Here is a 20,117-nt window from a genome sequence, read left to right on the forward strand (position 1 = left end):
TCTAAGACATGCAGATATAATATACCCAATGTGGAAGACTCAAAAATAAACGATTTAATCTAACTTTTATTAGCAATCAAATCTATTTTCCAAATTTTTTAAATGGCCATTAAGGGTCCTTCATCTTCCTCTGAAGTAGTCAAGCCTCACTGGGAAGCCATCTCCTAGATCTGCTTAGAATTAATGCGCTGAGGCTCTCTTGTTGAGCTGTGTGATTCCACCCCAGCCTCCCCAGGACAGTTAGCTCATGAGCCATGTCATTTGCTTTCACTGTGGAAAGGATTCCTATAGTGTTCTCATTCATGAGAATAAACTGGTCAAAGAGAAAGACTTTCACAAAGAATGTTTTACTCTGAATAATCTCTTGTAAAACAGAAAATCACTTTATATAAAAGTTCAATTAGGATCAAATACAGTATAAATGGCCTCTGTAACAACTGGACTTTAAATATAGAAAAGCTGCATATTACACTATTTTCTACTGACTTTCCTGGTTCTATGCCAAACATGTCTTGGCTGCAATAGAAGAATGAGGAGGCTTTTATATTTTGGGGAGAAATGTAACTATGGTGGGGGCTTTTCTAGAAGGGTGTAGTTGCAATCTGGCACTTTGCAGAAATTCTGGAAAATGAATGAAGTTCTTTTATAATTATAGCTCTATACGTAGGATCTGGGACCTTTATAATAAATATATCCCTACAGAAACCCAACCTCTGTCAATGTGACCTACTATTTACCTAGCAGCCAACAGTGAACCACATAGTTTTGTTCAAAGTTGCAAGGTTAAAGAATGGGTTTTATGCCCAGGAAAAAAATCTATTTTGAAGGTAAGGAGGGAAAAAAAGATAAGCCTTTTTACTCAAACAGAAGGAAAAAAACCAATCATAACTATTTCAAAATCGTTTCAACCCACTAAGCATGAATTAAGAAATACTAAATGGAAGAAAATTAGTAAGCTGCCATATTAGTCTGAGAAGTCCAACAGTGTTTGTTGTTATGCAAGAATTATAGAAATAATAACAGTAAAATCTTTACATATTACAGAGGCCCAAACAAACAAAAAACTACAAATGAAGAGAGATTTTATTTTAACTTTAACAATCTGGTATGGCAGTTGCTTTTCTCAAAAGGACTGAAGCAGTTCTGACCCCAGCTGCTACGTATTTTCTCTAACAATAGACTGTTTAAAGACGCCTCACTTCTGGCGAAGCTATTCATTTCAACCTAAACTGCATCTAGCTTAAGCCTCAGAAGACAACTTTATCACCTCCAAGCCCTATGCAGACTAAACACAACACTTGTGCCCGATTCGGAATGGTGTCTTATATCCCAGTGCTCCCTTAATTATAGCTCCTGCTTCTCAAGCTGCTCTTTCGACTTGTCAGAAGCTGCCTAAAGTAACTAAAATTGGATTCATGCAGAAAAAATGTATTTTAGGAAAACATGCGCAACAAACACCTACGCATCTATTAACGTTAAAACCAGAAGGCAGTATGTTGCAGCCACCTAAGAACAAGCTGTAAAATCTAATAATTCACAACATTCGTTTTGAAATCTTGTGGCAGTCTTTTAAAGCAACGCATCACAACGGTACAATCATTTCATCGACAAATCTTTATGGCGTGTCTATAGGCTAGGCCCTATGCTGGGTGCTGAGGATGTCAGAATTAGCAAACTAGACACATAAAGCTCTACAGGTTTGTTTGGTTTCTAAGGCTGAAAAGCAAAGAGAAAATAAGGTCGGCCTGCTTTTTTCCATTAGAGGCAGCCATCCTCCCCCACCCCTACCTCAATTGTGAAGGGGTTGAGGCCCACAAGTTTTTGTAAAAGTCAACTGTAATATTTACGGGGAACCACCTCCCGGAGTCCCAGTGCCAACAGGGGTAGATCCTCAGCTGAGTCTATTTAACACATGTTGCCAAACTACTGTAGTTTTCTAAAATCCGCTTGCTATTTATAGTAATACTGCTCCTAGAAAATGCTTTCTGGGTTTTACAAGGAGTCATCGCCATGAGCCAAGGACTCCCCGTGCAGCCTAATCAGTGAACTGTTCGGGTACTAAGCTGATAATGCCTACGACGGACAGAAGAGCCAGGCTCTCAGATGAGAACCAAGACAACGAACTGAGAAAACAACAGGCAATAGGAGTGAGGATTAGGAACGAGTTCAAACTTCCCCCAATCCTTTTTTCTCTTCTCTTCATTGAGCAGATAAATATGGGATAAGAAATGGGAGGGTGTCCTGGGTTTAATCAGGTTAGGACTACTGGTAACAATGGGATGGGGTTTTGAGAAATAGAATAGTTTCCAGGGATGTACAGGGAAAGGAAGAAAATTCACCAATAGTGACAGAAGGGGAAGGCCTGTGGAAGCGGCAGAAATGAGTCACCAGCCAGACTGAACATTTATAGGCAATGTATGTTGGCAGGGGAGTCATTAAAACACTAGGCACCGCTGAGGGCACACTGGAGTCATCCATTCATAATATTAGCGACCGCTGACTGTTCCTTGGATATGGGGAACATGGTATGCACCGAAAGAATCTACATAAAGGGGAAAAAATGACTCCTACACTGTTACAGTATCTGCAACACCTGGCAAATTGTGGTGTTACATACAAATACTAGTTGTTAATCATTTATTCTTATTACAGAGAAGGAAGACAGACTGAATGACGTGACCGAAGTCATACAGTTCTAATTAGTGGTATGGGAGGCAAAGACTCAGGCAATGAACTTTAATGTATGTGACTAGGCATGTGTCAAAGCCATAAACACGTGATCCCTAGGGAGCCATGCAACTCAAGACTGAAGCAAGCAGGGAAAGGAAGAAAAGGAGACAGACTCTGTCCCCACCCCCACCCCCACATTTCAGAAGGGAATTGCCTCATGCACTCTGGAGAATGAAACCATTGGAAATTACTTATCACACATGACAAAGCTACCAGGGAAAACAAAACAAAACAAGAACCAACAGTTTTCAGTGAGAAACTACCCTGGGGCATATTTATTAGACAGAAATGTCAGTCTTTTTCAGTCACTCTTGAAAAAAAAAATTAGCATGTCACATTAAGAGCATATAGAAATAATAGTTAAGATTTTATTTTTTTCACAATTATAACTTTAGAGTAATCCAAGAAAAGACTACTCAGATACGACTAAATGAACACCACATTTACTCTCTATCAGTGCAGGAAGGGAAAAGGCTTTTCGTATGAACTCTATTGAGTGGTTATTGATGGCTACTTAGGAAATCACTGATTCCCTAAGCCTCCTTGAAAATTATCTAGAAAATTATCTTTGTTGCTATAAAAAAAAATCTTCAAAAATGGAGCTTCATATGAACACACATGAAATAAACATTAATGCAATATTTAATAAAAAGGATAATTTTGAAAAACAAGGAAGCCCAAAGTACTTCACAGACCTTTTACCAATGAGCTTTTAAGATGTACACTGATATAACCTCTAATTATATTTGAAACTATAAGCATCTTCTTAGATCCTTATACTTGGTGTGTTTTGCAGGGACTATGCTCTCTCCAGCATGCTGCAATCTCTCTTCTTTGGCCATTTCTCCTTCCTCTCATCCCCCTGCTGCTCACACAGGCACCCTTACTGTCTTGTCCTTGCTTCTCCAAATCTGATCTCAAGACAGATTGGGAAGCATCCTTACAATGGTGTAAAGGATTCATGATACTTGAAAGGAGGGATACCGCCTTGTATTTTTTAAATTAGACTTTATTTTTTTTAGAACAGTTTTATTTTTACTTATTATTTTTAAGTAGGTTCCACTCCCAGTGTGGAGCCCAATGCGGGGCTTGAACTCATGACCCAGAGATAAGACCCGAGCTGAGATCTGGAGTCGGACCCTTGACTGACTGAGCCACCCAGGCACCCCTTTTAGGGCAGTTTTAGGCTCACAGAAAAAGTGAGTGGAAAGTAGAGTTTCCACATATCGCATACCCACCTTCCCCACCCATTGTGTCTTAACAGATATCAAATATTACAACAGAAGAATTCTTCATCTGGGGTCTAGGGAATCCAGAAATGGTCTTCATGGAGTCCTTGATCTCCCAGGTAGTATATCCTGAATTTTAGTATATGGATGTATACACATTTTTTAGGAAGCAAGTCTCATCAGGTTCGAAGTAGTTGGCATCCAAAAATGGTTAAGGCCTGCAAGCTAAAGAATGAAGTTCAAGGTCCAGACATGGGGTAGACTAAAGGAACTATTCTGGGGTCAGAAAGGCTTTATCATTGTCCCTAAAAGCATACCACACAGGAGGCTGCCAAGCAAGTATCAGTATGCATACCCAGGCCTCTAACTTCAACAGGAACCACAGAAAATACCCAGGTTAAAGACATTACAACCATTGAAATGACTTTCAAAACATATGATGACTTCTTTTTTTCTTTTAACACACCTTTAAAGCCTCTATGACGAGGTCCCTCGCTTCAAGCTCTCCTTCAAGAATACTGAATAGTGTTAGGAGTTCAGGCTTGCTGAGTTTTTCCAGATTCATCCTGAAAGCCTAAAACAAAAGCAATGATCAGACAATCTCCAGAAGCCAGAGTGAGTTCGATAAGAAAAAATTTAAAAAAATAAAGTGAGTCAGACAAGAAAAGAGCAACAATTACAGTAAAAAATGCTTTAAGATGGCAAACGGTACAATTAAGTAGAAAAAAATAAGAGCTTTCTGATGTTAATCATAAACTGAGCAGTAAGAGAAAATAAAATTCACCTTAATTATGGATTTCATCACCACTCACAAAGATCAATTTTCCATCATTTTTCCTCCAGGCATATTTACGAAAACATCCTGGGAGGTCTCAGAAAGAATTAGTCATGAGTTTTGCTCACTAGAAGCACAGGTAAAATTGTGCTATCATGAATACTATTCTACCAGAAAATCGTGAGACCATGAAAAGATTTCCCAGTTTTACAGAACCAAATGTCTAAACCGTATATAAAACATTCCGGAATCGCTCTGAAGTTGGCCGAAACGAAATTTGGGCAAAGAGAATGTCCAGTGGCAGTATGGGAGACGCTCTTCTTTTAAACCGTCTACTTTCACGTGATAAGTGTTCTCTGTGAAAGTAGACGGTTTAAAAGGAGAAACAGCTATCACAGTATTTATATTTCATCTAATAAAATAAGACTTCAATGCAACCATCATACAAATAGACTTTTAAATAATTTCTTAAAATATACTGTCCTTATTAAACATCTTAATTGGACAGATGACTACAAACTGAATTTATCTGAAGCAGTAAGTTCATGTCTCTGAGAAGTCTTACATCTTTTGAAATATGTTAAATGGCAAACTGCACAGCATAGACTCCATCCTTGCCACAAGATTAATTTCTCAAAACCACACAGAGATAGAGGTTCGACTGCTACACAATTTTCCAAGGGTCTTCTGATCAGTGGGTACGGTAAGATGCATTTTATAACTTCTGAGACTGAGCCAATTACTACTTTCCTTCTCTCCCTTTTTACTTCCAAATTGTCACTCTCATATAGTTTCCTTTAAAGTGAATTACACCATGACGAGTTCACACACCCTCCAGTAATTCCCAACTCTTATGAGCACATTAAATTTTAGGAGGCACACAAAAGAGTCATTGATTCCTTCCAGAGCTGCTGCCTCTCAGGGAGGGAGAGCATGCAGAACAGGCATACTTCACTGTTGTCAGACTGTGCTCCAAGACACGCTGTACGAACCTTTGCCACATGGCAAAGTATGTTCCATCTAACTGCAGCTCGGGCTGCTAACTTTCTAACTCCCGAGTTTTAGCAGCTGGTAAGTGATCCTTACTTCGGGATTATAGAAGGCCTCTCACAACGGGTTATTTTAAAAAGAACTAAAAAAACAAAAGCACAAACCCAATAAAGCCACACACTTCATTTAAGATGGTATGTTGGAAAGAGCGTGTGGCTTTGCAGTCGGATAGATGCCAGGTCTGCTCGTGGCGTGACTTGGGGCAAGTTTTCTGATTCTTGGTTTTCTTAACTGTGAAAGGGAGATGATGATATCTAACTCATAGGGTTGCTGTGGAGACTGGGTTTATAAACGTAAACCATCTTGCCACGTTCCTGATACAAGCTGAACAATGGTCTAATTATTAATAACTACTATCCTCTCTCATTTTCCACAAGAATTCTAAGAAAGGCATTACCAAAATTGGGGGCAGCCAAGATCAATGACCTCAGAAATACCTTCAAGCTGCCCTTTTGCAGTTGGGAAACACAAGTGAAGAGGGCTGAGAGCATCCTGGAGTGAAGAACGGTGAGGAGTTTAAGCCACCAGTTGAGTCACACTGGTTTCTTAGATGAAACCCGTCCCCCTCTTCCCGATGGTTTCATGTTTTAATCTCGCAGAGATGAAAAAGCAGAGGAAAAATCCTATCATTTTATGCCCATCCCCTTCCCTCCCAGGATGGTAAGCAGAATACTGAGCACTCGTAAAGGTACTCGGTAAACACCAACTGCACTGAGGAAATGAACGGGATGTAGGGGCACCAAAGTACAACAGTAGTGTTCACACGCATTCTTCTTCCGTCCTTCAGTATCTGTGTAGTCCTTCAATCCTCTTATTTCGACATCGAAAACTGGGGCTGAAGGGGGCAGTGCCATGTGAGGAAAGCACAACAGGCTGGGAGTGAGGAGTGCAGAATTTTCGTCTGAGTTCTGCCACTAAGCAGCTCTGTGGCCTTGAGGAAAAAAGTTACCCAGTTGCTCCGGCACTGCGTTTCCTCACAGGTAAAATCAGACCGACTAGATAATCTCTAAAGTCCTTCTTGTTTCCATTCTAAGCTTTCATGGGTCAAAATCAAGAATTTATTGTTAGAGAATCCAGTGAAATAAGAATAAAGTGAAAATACAAAGAGCTAAATTAGACCATACCTAAGTCAAAGTCTTGGATCTGTTGTGATAAATACATCCTCGTAAAAGAGAAAAACGGAAACAATCTTCAGAGTCACTTTAATCATAAAGGAGTCCGGCCCAGGCAAGGAAAAATTCCATTCTTTGTCAATGGCGTAAAGCACTATAGTCTTGTTATCTACATTTGTAAATTGCTTCTGCACACACATTTTAATATCTGGAACATTCTGCTAATATGTACCCGCTCATCCAGCTGAGTGTCTACATGAAGTGAATACAATACAAATATGACACAGGAGGAAAAAAAGGGTCACAGCTGTGTAACTGAAAAACCAACAGGTCTGTTTTCACATATTCCCATAACCTTTCTTTAGAAATACTAAAATTCAGCAGTTCTTTGCCGTTCTTTATATTTGGCTCCAATCTCAATACACAAGACACTGCAATAAATTTAATATAAGTGAAAGACAGTAAAACTACATGTATTTTAGGGTGATAGCGATATTCCTGGGAGTGGGGGTGATACTGACCTGGTAACTGGCAGTCACACTTTCGTCCTCGAGTATAAATTCTTAAGGTCTTCTTCAGTTAAAATTTGCGAAAACTGACAAGTATATTTAAAATGCCATCTGCATGGTGGAAAAGTGTCCAATACTGCAAAATAATAAGAAATGTATTATCTATGTGACCATACTATAAACGATTTGATAAATCCCATGAACGCCAATTGTCATTACGGCTGATAAGGTCTGACAGGTGTGGGTTGACACAGACAAGAAAGAAAACAGCCACTTCTTCAAGTCGAAGCTGAGTAACATTGGAAAAATACCGTGCATCTGACTTCCCTTTTGCAATTACAGTTAGGGAAGGTGAGGGCTTTCAAAATCTTTTTCTACTTGAAGATGTCCACTGCCATTTCAAGGACTAACTTATGAATGTCCTAGAAGAGAAATGACTTTGTCTCCCTGAACTGACAAAAGCCTATTTGCTTAAATCACCATGACTGATGCATAATACACTCGGATGGAAAAATGACGTAATTACAACCGAACTTTTCAAACTGCTGAATTTTGTAAGGTGTGCACATATCACCTCACCTCCCGCCAGTCAATGAACAAACAAATCAACCTGTCACCGCCTGGACTTTGTAAGGCTAATTACTCATCCCAGCTCCTACTTTTTCCCATGTTCCCCCAAATATGAAGTGTTAAATTATATGCAAATTCTGTGTTTATGTCTTCCTGATAGTATATCAGACCGGCAAACTTTTTAAAAAATGATAGGCTTTAAATTTTATGTGAGGAAACCGAACTGGTGTCTTGTACTGTAACCCACCAACTCTCAAACTGGACTCCCATTTTTGCCTAATATTTAAATGATGTGGCCCAAGATATCTGGAAAAAGGCTGCTGCTAATTCCATATTAATTGTCCAAAATATGACGGCCAGATTTTTGGCATGCCGTATCGCAGTCTACGCACTCTCTACTTGCTTTCTAAATGAGCCGTTACTTGTCACTGTCACCATCCATTAAGTAACTCTGAAAGACAAGATCATTTCAACCAGATGCTCAGCTCATTTCTTCCATTTGAACGTCTCCACGACGTAACTTTCCTTAGAGTTTAGAGGCAGATATGTCTGTTCAAGGCACGCCACAGTCTATAAATCTGAAATAAAAACCACTCGTAGACAAGTTGTCTGGATACATTATCCTATACAGCTAACTGTAGCTTTATTAAGCTTTACAGTTGTCTCAATTAAAAAATAAATATATATAAGAAAAGAGATAAATTATATGTATTTTTTTTTAAGATTTTATTTATTTATTCGACAGAGATAGAGACAGCCAGCGAGAGAGGGAACACAAGCAGGGGGAGTGGGAGAGGAAGAAGCAGGCTCATAGCAGAGGAGCCTGACGTGGGGCTCGATCCCATAACGCCGGGATCACGCCCTGAGCCGAAGGCAGACGCTTAACCGCTGTGCCACCCAGGCGCCCCAAATTATATGTATTTTAATACCCTAGGAAAAAATAAGCCTATTTATGGGATATGTATGAAACTTCTTTCTAGGTTATCAATAAATGATGTTAAACATCAGTTTGCCCAGCGCACCATTCGGTCTATTCACACGCTACTTTCCATCAAGTCAGGGCCAACAGGCAGGAGTGTGTGAGTCTTCTACACAAACTTTTATGTGCCAACAGTCACAAGAGTTGTGGCTATCGAGAAGGGCGCCCGCACCCCTCCCTGACCCTCCGAAATGGCAGTGCTGACTTCGCCATGGAGGTATGTTGCTGCGGCCTGGGTTCTGTTCATTTTATTCTGACCTTTTCCCTTCTCTGGGTAATACCCAAGCCCCATTCGTTCAGGTTCTGGTTGCTTCTTTTTGTTCTTGAGGAGGTCCCAGCTTTTGCTCTGGAACTCTGAATTAATTCTACAGGATAGCAGGCGTTGTTGCCTTTTTTACCACAGAGAGATGGGTTGGCGGAAAAAGAAACACCCCAAACAGTTTCTATAGCTATGTAAGCAGGAGGGCAGGGCGGGGTGGAGTACAAGTACGATGTCTGTCTATCTAGTATCTGGGTGTGTGTCTGTCTTTATGTGGGACTGTAGGCTTCATCTCTAGAGTGGGTAGTATGGCGCATGAAAGAGGGAAAGCACATTTTTGGATGAGTCTTAGATATTTTTGGACATAGAAACACCTTAAAAAAACTACACAGATCTGTTTTGTGTGTGTGGTTTTTTTCAAGTCAACTTGGGTAGTATAAAAAACAAAGCAGTTGTTTTGCCCAGAAAATCACGCTTGCAAACTGCATAAAAATCACTTCTTTAATATATACTGAGACATCAGCTTTAAAAAACTTATACTTGGGCTGCAACGGACTGGGTCCAGCCCATTCAGGAAGTTTTTAGTATTAGCAATAAGATAGAAAGCAAATTTGCTCCAATTATGTAAGGATTTTCACATACGTATCAGCTAAGACAAAATATAGGAAGCCAACCAATTCTTAAAATTCAGAGTCAATGCTGACATACAAAATGGGTGTTTTTGACAGCTTTCCACTAGATAATGTACTTCCTTAAAAACCCAGAATATATGAAACTTAAAAAATAAAATAAGCATGTCACATTTATAAATACTAAATCTAAATATGGACAAAAATGCACTGCTATTTTTAAAAATGTATCCAAAGCAACCTACTATCTGGGGGTAGAAGGCGTTGACATCTTACCTTGACTATCTCAAAAAGATTTAAGTTTCCCCACCCTCTGGCACTTCTAGTTTCTCAGAAGGGTTATTTATGCATTTGGGGGTAAAAGAGTGACAACATTCCAAACTGTACTTCTCATTCCACTTTTGGCATTTTAGGATTAGGCTAGGGAAGAAAAACATGTCAAAATACTTTCAGAAAATAATTTTCTGACCAAGAAAACAGATCTTTTGTACCTTTACTAAAGAGAGCTGTTTTTGCTATTATTATTTACAAAGGTTCTAAAACCAAGGTATAAAAACAAATATTTTACTGCCATCTACAATACTAAGCAATATAAGCTTTACTACAAATGCCAAATCAATCTTTCAGTTGAAGATAAAAGATACTGCTGGACTATTTGGATCCTCATGTGTCTATGCGTCACAGTAAGTATTTGGGCCACCTGGGTGGCTCAGTTAAGCTCCGACTCTTGATTTCTGTTAAGCTCCAGCTCTTGATTTTGGCACAGGTCATGATCTCAGGGTTGTGAGATCAAGCCCCGCACTGGGCTCCACGCTGAGCGTGGAGCCTGCTTAAGATTCTCCCTCTCCCTTGGTGCCACCCCCTGCTCTTTCTCTCTCTCTCTCTCCCCTCTGCCCCCACCCCCTGTGCTCTCTCTCTCTCAGAAAAAAAAATTGGGTTCCTGCGCCCATTCATATACTGAAGTCTTGATCCCCACCCAGCACCTCAGAATGTGATGCATTTGGAGACAGGGTCTTTAAAGAGGTACTTAAGTTAAAATGCGATTATTAGGGTGGGCCCTAATCTAATATGGCTGGTATCCTTGGAAAAGGAGGAAATTTGGACACAAACATGCGACAGGAAAAGACCATGTGAAGACACAGGGGGAAGATGGTCATCTACGAGCCAAAGAGAGAGGCCTCAGAAGAAACTAATCCTGCTGACACGCTGATTTCCGATTTCTAGCCTCCAGGGTTATGAGAAAATAAATTTCTGTTGTTTAAGCCACCCGGTCTGTGGTGTAACGGCAGCCCCATCAAACTAATACAACATGTTAACCATTTACTACTTTAAAGACTCTCAGAGCTTCTAGATTAAGCCTTCCCCTTACCAGGAGAATGCTTAACAGTTCTCAGAATGCCTTGCTTTGTCTTACTGTTATCGGTCTGTTTTTTTGAGCCACACTATAGCTAGTATTATATACAACAGAATGGTTTCAAAACAGTTTTGGAGATTATGAATTTCAGGATCCTGAAATGTAATACGAATAATGCACTCAGAAAGAAATTGCAACAGTGCTAAGGGATCGAGATGCTTGTGTATCCAATAGTCAATACAGACTGTGAAATAGGCCCCAAGAAACCAGTTCTGTAATGAAGCTAAGGTCGACATTTAAAATACTTTCAGTACTCTATCCAAACATACTCTATTCACAGAAGATTCTAGGGTGCCAGGTTTTCTGGATTTATGCTCAGTACAGAAATGAATAATGATATAATTGAGCCTATCAATGTTAATCACCACCACCTCAGAGTTTTATAGCAGAGTTTTCCAAGAAGAATTCAAGCAGGAATAGTAATAACAAAAAAGATAAACATTTATTGAGCTAAATAAAAACAAAACAAAAAAAGATAAACATTAATGGGTTCCAGGCAGTGTTCCAAGTACTTGCCATGAATTACTTGAATCCCAACCTTAGATGACGGACGCTACAACCACCATCACACCCCCATCTTACAGACTGGAAAAGTGAGGCACAGAGGCTAAATAACTTGCTCAAAGTCTCCGATCTAGTATGCAGCAGAAATGGGATTTGAACCTAAGTAATTTGATTCCAGCGGCTCCCTTAACAACTACCGCTACTTGGTAACTACTATTCACATCAGATCTCATTTCACCAGTTTTAAGAATTGTGTGGTAGAAAAACCTCAGCTAAAACGTGATCCACAAATCTGGTAGGGACCTCAGAAATAATCGAATTCAGCACTCTTCATTTTACAGATGAAAACTGAGGCCAGGGTTATTCAGTGAATTCCTGAAGATTACAGTTAAATCGTAAAACTGGGTCTAACACGTACATCTTTTGAAGATCCAGTCTAATCCACTTTCTGGGACACCATGATGGGTATCAGATTTTCGTTCTCTTTAGCTCTGTTTTAAGACTCGTGCATGTCTGGTGTATCTCTTTCCGGGTGTGAATATCTGTCTCTTTCTCTCACTATCTGTATATGTGTATACGTCTGTTTCTCTCATTGTCTCTCTCGTTTGTTGCCAGTAAGATTTATGTGTGTATTGAGGAAAAGAAGGAAGTGGCCTCATGCCCATAAACAAACACTCAAACATCTCTCCCCCAAAATGAGGACATTTAGCACAACGCTATTAAAAACAGGTCTGTCTACCTGGATATCTGTTTACACCCTTTCAAGTAGTCTCATCTGAGACAAGACCAAACCGGAAGAACTACATTAGTTAAGCTACTGGAATGTATGTTAATGAAAATGAATAATAGATTTTATGTTAACATTTGTCATTAAAAAATGTCTTTTAACATTAGAAAAATACCAAAAGTATGAACCACCAAGTATACTTGTCAGTTTACTTTGTTTAGTTTAAATGAAATTATAACAAGATTGCATTGACATATATATCTGTCTGTATCACCTATCATTCTCCTAAACTTCTGTTTTTCTGAAATAATGTCACCAAGAGTTGTAAAATCCCACAACGAAGAAAAAATAACATATAGATTGATTTTCTTTCCAGTAAAATGATTCATAGGCCACAACTCTAGGAGCAGCCTGAAATACAAAAACCCTTCAAATGTCAATGTGGAAGGAAGTCATTGACTCCATCAGGATTCTAAACTGGGAAGAAACAGAACATACAGTACAAGGATGAGCCATAAAACAGTCAAGGTATCTGTGCTGTGGCTATGCCCAGAACCTGCCTCGCCCGGAACTGCAAAAAATTCCACAACAATTACTATAACTGGTAGTGGTGTTTAACCTTTAAAATTTTGTCTTCCTCTCTTTTTAAATGAAAAAAAAATTTTTTTTTGAGAGAGAGAGAGAGTGCATGCCTGCACACAAGTGGGGGGAGGTGGGGGGGGCAGGGAGAAAGAGAATCAACCAGCGCCCAATTCGGGGCTAGATCTCAGGGCCTTGAGATCGTGACCTGAGCCGAAATCGAGAGTCGGACGCTTAACCGACTGAGCCACCCAGGCGCCCCTTAAATTTTGTCTTCTAAATCAGATCACGGATTTTTAAAAAAGTTTAACAATTTGCTCTCAGCTGAAGATTACCAACGACGGACCTAGCAATTGTTTTTGCTCCAAGGTTCTTTAGGGACAGTCACTCTCCTGAGAGGCGGTATGTTGCAGTGAAAAGCTGTGTGGGTTTCCATCCTGGCTCTCCTACTTCACCATTCCTTGATCCACTTAACATGTGAGTTTTCAGGTAGTTAAAATGAGTGACTGATCAGTTCTCATCCCTGGAGCACATACATGGTTTTATCAGCAAGGATAATGAAGTTTTACTTTTCTGATGAGTTGCCAGTTTCTATCATTCATGTGTCTAATTTAGAAATCAAGACAAGCTGACTCCTTCTGACCTGGCGGGTTGATTTGCTCCAGGAAGGAGATGGCCTGGCCAGTTTCTGGGAAAGTCGGCTCAGGGACATGCACAGCATCCGCTCAGGCCAATGGTTATCTCCATACTTGGGAAAAGAAAAGGACATCCTTCTGTCTACACTAGCTTTTTGTGACTTTAGGACACAGGTGGAATGCATGCTTTCACTTCCACAGAATTTTTTACAGCTTTTAATCAAGTCACAATTTTAACTTCATGCCTGAGAAATGGATTTTCTAAACATAGCATGGCTAATTTTTACATTATGTTAAATGCATAGTGGATATGTATCTATATTCATAACCCAGGAGCAGTTATCACTTTGTTTTATTAGTTCTTCTGTTTACATATCTGTCTTCTGAGACTTGGCTCCCCTGGACAAACTCAACTTGATTAAACTTAGCACCTAGCAGTGTGGTTCAAAGGGGGTATTTAAAAAATGCTGGTTGGAAGGAAATGTACAGTATAAAACCTTGAATGATGGCCAACAAGACTGGGTTTTCTCTTTTAGGAAATGAGAAGCCACTATATATTTTTAACCAGGTGAATTTCACAACAAAAGCATACTTTTAGGAAGGGAAAGAGCTGCTTTGACTGAAGGGAAATTAGAAGCAGAAAAAGTAGTTAGGAGAAAACTTCAACAAGCATAGGTATGAGGAGAAAATGTGTTAACTAGGATGGTGGCAGTCAGGATGGAAGAGAAATGACGGATGCAGGAGACTTCGTGCAGAATTTACAGTAACTTGGTACTGGTTCCATTCCACGAGGCTGGAGGGGAAATCATCCCAGATCGGGTGAACTTTTAGACTGCCTAACTAGAACGATGACGCCTTAATAGAAACAGGGATGTTAGAAAAGGAACTGGTTTTAAGGGGAAAATGGTCACTGCTGTGAGACACACTGAATGAGAAGTCATCAGACTCCCAAGAGGAACAAATGTGTTAAGAGTCAGTCAGTGGGGGGAAGGCTAAAGGTTTAGCAGTGGAGAAGTCTTCAGGGATAGAGCCTTTTCAGAAAATTTCTTCTGTGCCTTCAATTTAAAACAAGAGGCAATAGGAAGGAGCTAATACATGGCACTAGACCTGATCATTTTTGTACCCTCAACTATTAAATCACTTAAGAACCAGATTGGTTCTGGGGCGCCTGGGTGGCTCAGTTGTTAAGCGTCTGCCTTCGGCTCAGGGCGTGATCCCGGCAATCTGGGATACAGCCCCACATCAGGCTCCTCTGCTGAGAGCCTGCTTCTTCCTCTCCCACTCCCCCTGCTTGTGTTCCCTCTCTCGCTGGCTGTCTCTCTCTCTCTGTCAAATAAATAGGTAAAATCTTCAAAAAAAAAAAAAAAAAGAACCAGATTGGTTCTATCCTTACTCCTGTACCACCTGCTGCAACGGAAAGGACTGGGTTAGCAGCAACTGAGAGATGGGGCACCCCTTCCCCCATACTTCCCCAAAGCAAAGTTACTGCTTCTCTCTCTTTCCTGTAATTTACCTGTCACTTACCCTATGCTCTTACCTCCTTTGTAACTTACAGTTCTTATCTCTTGTTGAAACAATTCATCCCTGCTTGCTTCTCCCTGCCGTGCTTCTTCCCTGGCTCTCGACAGTCTAGGATGGCAAACCCACAGCCCTCTTCAGCCTCGCCCTCCCTAGCAGCTGTGTACAAAGGACCCAAGCAGATGCTCTCAAGGCTCAAGGTCAGAAGTTTTTTTGGTCTGTACACCCCATCATCCTGTGCTCTCCTATTTTCTTTTCTAGTTTCTATAGAACTCAGTAACAATTAAGGATTACATTCTTTGTGGCTCCACAAGTCAGAAAGGCTTCATTTAGCAGCAAAGGATACATTTAGATTGGAAACTCTGGCTTTGGACCTGAAATACAGAGTTTGGAAATACTTGGCAGGGAGGAACCATATTACTGCATTCTTTATTTCAATGCCTGCTTGTGGTCCTGTTTCCTCAACCCACACACCCCTGTCCTCGACTCCCCCCACCTCCACTCTTAACTCCTGTCTATTGTTTCTTCTCACCTGTTCCCATCATTGCTCCTTACTTCAGGGGCAGTTGGGGGAGTTGTCTTCAAAAGGCAAAAACCACTTTTGATCAAAATTACCACTGAAAATCCTTAAATCTAACAGAAGGTGAAACCCTGTACTGTCATCCCCGTGTCCACAGAACCATAAATAGGACACTGAGGATGGAGCTACTTAAGATGGTAGAGTTTGAAGTGTAGCAACTGACAAGTCAGAGAACACACCAGATGGTTGAATCCCTTGCCTTTCTTCTTCTCTGGCCAAAAAATTCAAGAAAGATAATTTGCATGACAAAATTACGAAACACATACTCTACGAGGCAGACACACATAGTCTCCTAAAAATCCTTGTATCAGATGTCTGAGATCATGACATATATAAGCTTTGTTTCCTCAACTTAGGAATCTTAGCTAGATACTGAGATATTTAAAAGCAACCAAATGATAACAAAAGTCATATAGTGATTCTTCACCTTTGTTAAAATGCTAAAGGAGTAAAAGAATATTTAATATCAAGTTCTGTAACTCACATGCAAAGTGCTAATAATGACGGCAATAAGACCTACCAATATTGTGTGCTTCCTACATGCCAGGGACCTCGCTCTGTGATTTACGTATACATTAGTTCATGTAAACCTTAAAAAAAGAAAAAAAAAACCACGCCCAGAATCACTTCTATGTCACAGCTGAGGAAAATGGGATCTAGTGAGATAGAAAACTGCCCTTGCCTGGGTCACACAGTAAAAGAGCAGCAGAGCTGGGATTTGAACACAGGTTTGCCTTTAGAGTTTCGGCTGTCAATTCCCACGCTCTATACCCTCACAATGAATAAGCCGTTTTCTCACTGAAATGCTCTGAACTGAAACTCAGAAGATGTGATTTTTAGTTATTAGCAGCAAACATGCAGGAAATAAGAAAAAAATGGCCTTCAGAGACAGGCTGACAAGCCATTCCTGGGGTCAACCACCACAGACTGGACAAATTTCCTCCAGAAATAAATCTCTGCTTCTCATACCGTGTCACCAAATGCCAGTTCAATGGCAATTCCTTGAAACACGGTTCTCCTACACTCAGGAAAGCCAAGAATTCCAATCCTGTTCTGCAAATTAACTGGTAGCATTGCGAACCTGATTCTGCCAAGACACAAGCCCATTACAGACCAAGTGCACTGGGCCCACCATAATCAGTCGCATGATTCCATCCAGGGACCCAATACTGTCTGTGTCCCTGTTCATGTATTTAGTGCTAGTTCAGAAAAGCACAAAATCGACTAAAAATCCACTTTAAAAAATTCCAAGGTAGATCAGGAACTTGTCAAAATTAAACACTTGGAAAACATCCTGAAAACCAGCAATCAGTTCTTAGTGTATTCTCCTAAATTCACCTCATTCCACTCAAGTCAGATTCTCAGAAAAATAAAATCCTAAAATGACTAGCAGCGATTACATTAATAAGTCTCCTTCATATTTCATTATAGCAAAATTATATATATAAACATCAGATGTTTCCTTATAGGAAATTCAATATTTTAAAGTCACTTAAGGTACTGGAGTTTCCTAAGACATCAGGTAGGGAAAATAAAGCTAAATCAAGGCAAAGGCAATGGACTATTTACGAAGTTGTACCGTATCCTACCAGTAATTTATCTTTCTAGTCTACCCTAAGGTGACAGCTTCAAACCAAGTTCAACAAACACTTGTCCCAGGCACTGGGAAAAACACAATGATTTTTTAAAAATTACTACTACCTGCTCTCAACGAATTTGTAATTAAGTGACATAGATTAGACATATACATAAAAATCCTCTGCATATAATGCTTCTCCTCATCTAATATGAACAAACAGTTGTTGAAAAAGTCAGAGAAAAGATTTCCAAGACCCAAACGTGTATCAGACAGGTCTTGCTTATTGCGCTAAATAATCAAAGAGCATTATTTGCTTTTTCCTCTCTGCTCATTAAAACTCCGGCAATCACCCCTGTTTGGGTTGCCTTAATCTCTTACCTCAGTTTATTTTCTGTTCTCTGCTCATGTAATAAGATATATTTTTTTGGGATTTCCTGTTCTGCTTTTAGTTTTTTCCTGCTGCTATTGCCGGGGGCCCACGTCTTACCCTCTCCTATCAAGTTTTGTGTTTGCTGGGGAGACCTACCACATGGTTTTTTCTTTGTGCTTTTTTATTGGAGATCTGGAAACAATCACTGAACAGATCTGTGAGCACTAAGAGTGGCTCTGAAAACTTCGAAGCCAACTATTCAAAAATAATAAACTTCAGGAGGTCTACCTTCAGAAAGTCTAACCAGGAGGGTAAAAGACAGTCATTATAACTACCCACCATGATTTCAACTCCTTGCTTCTCATTGCTATTAGCTTGGCTATAGATAACAGTAGTAAGAAGGACTTCAGATTGAAAGCAAAAGAAATAATGTTAAAAAATATGGTAAACTTTAATACATGTAAGTGCTACCGTTAGATGATTACTGGGGATACAATGTCATTAACATTAGGCCAAAATCATCAATATTTTGCACCTGCTGAAATGAAGGTCAACTTGACAAAGCCTTTATGAGCACAACACAGAGACACTTCTTGGTGGTTACAGGTCTGTGAATAGCTGGAGTTGACCTTGCTTTTATTTATCCTTATCTCTGAGATTTAAAACTTGCTCTGACTTTTCATCCCCTAAATTCTGGTAGGTAATACCGGTGTTATAAAACCAATCAACAACATCATATGTATTTCAGCTTCCCCTGGAAGGAAAAACCCACCATAAAAAAGGGGCTGCAGAGTAACCAAAGGCCACAGGATGAGATTAATGATAAACCTAGATGGCTGAACCTGAATTTTCTTCAAACACTTCCTGCCTTTTGTTTCAACAGAACTATACCTTCAAGGTTAAATGCAGTCTCCCTGAGCAACCGACCAGCCCACCCTAGACTGGGAGATATTCATTCCTAATCTAACGCTCTTTATTTACTTATCTACATTGCTTTATTTGAAAACATGCTATTATTCACTGACAGCCAAACAATATACACTGCATTCTACCCACGTAAGGCCAACTCTGCAGATATCCAACACACCCACCTATCTGTGAAACATAAAAGGATGGTTTTTCATTAAGTTCCCAGGGCAGAAATAGGGTAGAAAGCAAAAATGAAACGCAACTCAAACCTAAAAAACCCTTGAAGTTGGGTTCTCCCTCAAGGAACAGAGAGTGGAGGGAAGGTACCAAGGGTGAAGGGGGAGTGGGGAGTTAGTATTTCTCCTCCCTCCAGAGTCTAAAACCGTCCCGAAACAGGTGGGCTCTCGATCCCCGCCACCCTCCCCCTCCCCCGCTCAAGGGAAGAGAGGATCCGAGGGGCTTCGGGAGGAAGCCCGAGTATCAGAGAGTGGGGGATGGGAAGAACTGAAGTGGGGGAAGGCCGCTTCTTCTGTGGAGCTGGCTGTCTAGGTCGGGTCTTGATTTCTGCTTCGCCCATCTTTTTTGAAAAACACTGATTTTTATCTTACGGGTGAAACTAGCTCTGGTCCCACTCTAGCGAGCAGGGACAAGTGTAGGGAGGGATGTCTGACCTCCTGGGGGGTACAGAACGGGGGTGGGGGCGGCAGCCTAGAAAATGGGAACCTGTGCGCCCTCCCCAAGGCTGAGGCGCTGGGCGAGCGGGGTAAACGACGGTGTCAGGAGGGAAGGCCCTTCTACGGAGCTGGAATTGACGGGGGACAATAAGCAGTTGCGAGGACCCTCGGTGGATGAGGAGCCGCCTCCTCGGGGAATACCGGGAGGCGGAGGCGACGGCCCCGCCCCCTCAGGGGATGGGCGCGAGTGGCAGTTGGGACGGTGGTGGGAGGACACCGGTGGTCCTACCCTTGCTTTTCTCTCGAGAACCCGGCCCCCCAAGCCAGCGCCAAGCCCCAGCCCTGGCGGCTCCTACCTTTTCCCGGCGCTCCGGGCTCTGCTCCCCGCCGCCTCCGCCACCAGCTCCCATCCACAGCCCCCCGAGGCCCCGCCCCTCAACCGCCAGGCGGGCGCACTGGCATTCACCAGGTCCAATCGCCACCTCGCTTCCTCAGCCCCGTCACCAATCCGTGCCGGCTGGAGGAGGGGCTTCTCCAATGTCATTTAGGCTCCTCCCGGGGCCCCAAGATCCCTTTTGTTTGGGGAGAGCCAGGCTGGGATTGAGCTCGCGTCACTTCCTGGAGGAAGCGCCTCCTCCGGCCCGGGCTCCGGGGTGGGTTCGCGCCCCTCCCGGCTCCGCTTCTGCAACTTTCCACCTTGTGTGCGGCTTCTGGGCAGCACGGGGCCGAGTGTTTCGTGCTTTACCCTCCTGGTCTGGGACGCTTAGGAATGGCGGGCTTTGGGTG

The 20,117-nt window shown here is 41.3% G+C and overlaps 1 protein-coding gene across 1 annotated transcript in view; it reads right to left on the reverse strand.

Moving 5' to 3' along the window:
- CTTNBP2NL (CTTNBP2 N-terminal like) overlaps window positions 1–19,785 on the reverse strand; it is a 50,204-nt gene extending 30,419 nt beyond the window's left edge. The window contains exons 1-3 of the mRNA XM_040626896.1: window positions 19,688–19,785; window positions 7,418–7,541; window positions 4,426–4,533 (exon numbers count right to left, since the gene is read on the reverse strand). Of these exons, the coding sequence (XP_040482830.1) occupies window positions 4,426–4,524 (99 nt within the window). The 5' untranslated portion in view covers window positions 4,525–4,533; window positions 7,418–7,541; window positions 19,688–19,785. The remainder of the gene's footprint in view (window positions 1–4,425; window positions 4,534–7,417; window positions 7,542–19,687) is intronic.
- Between the last annotated feature and the right edge of the window lie 332 nt (window positions 19,786–20,117).

Source organism: Ursus maritimus, unplaced genomic scaffold (genome assembly GCF_017311325.1).
Source record: "Ursus maritimus isolate PB19 unplaced genomic scaffold, ASM1731132v1 scaffold_12, whole genome shotgun sequence".
Classification (NCBI taxonomy): Eukaryota; Metazoa; Chordata; class Mammalia; order Carnivora; family Ursidae; genus Ursus; species Ursus maritimus.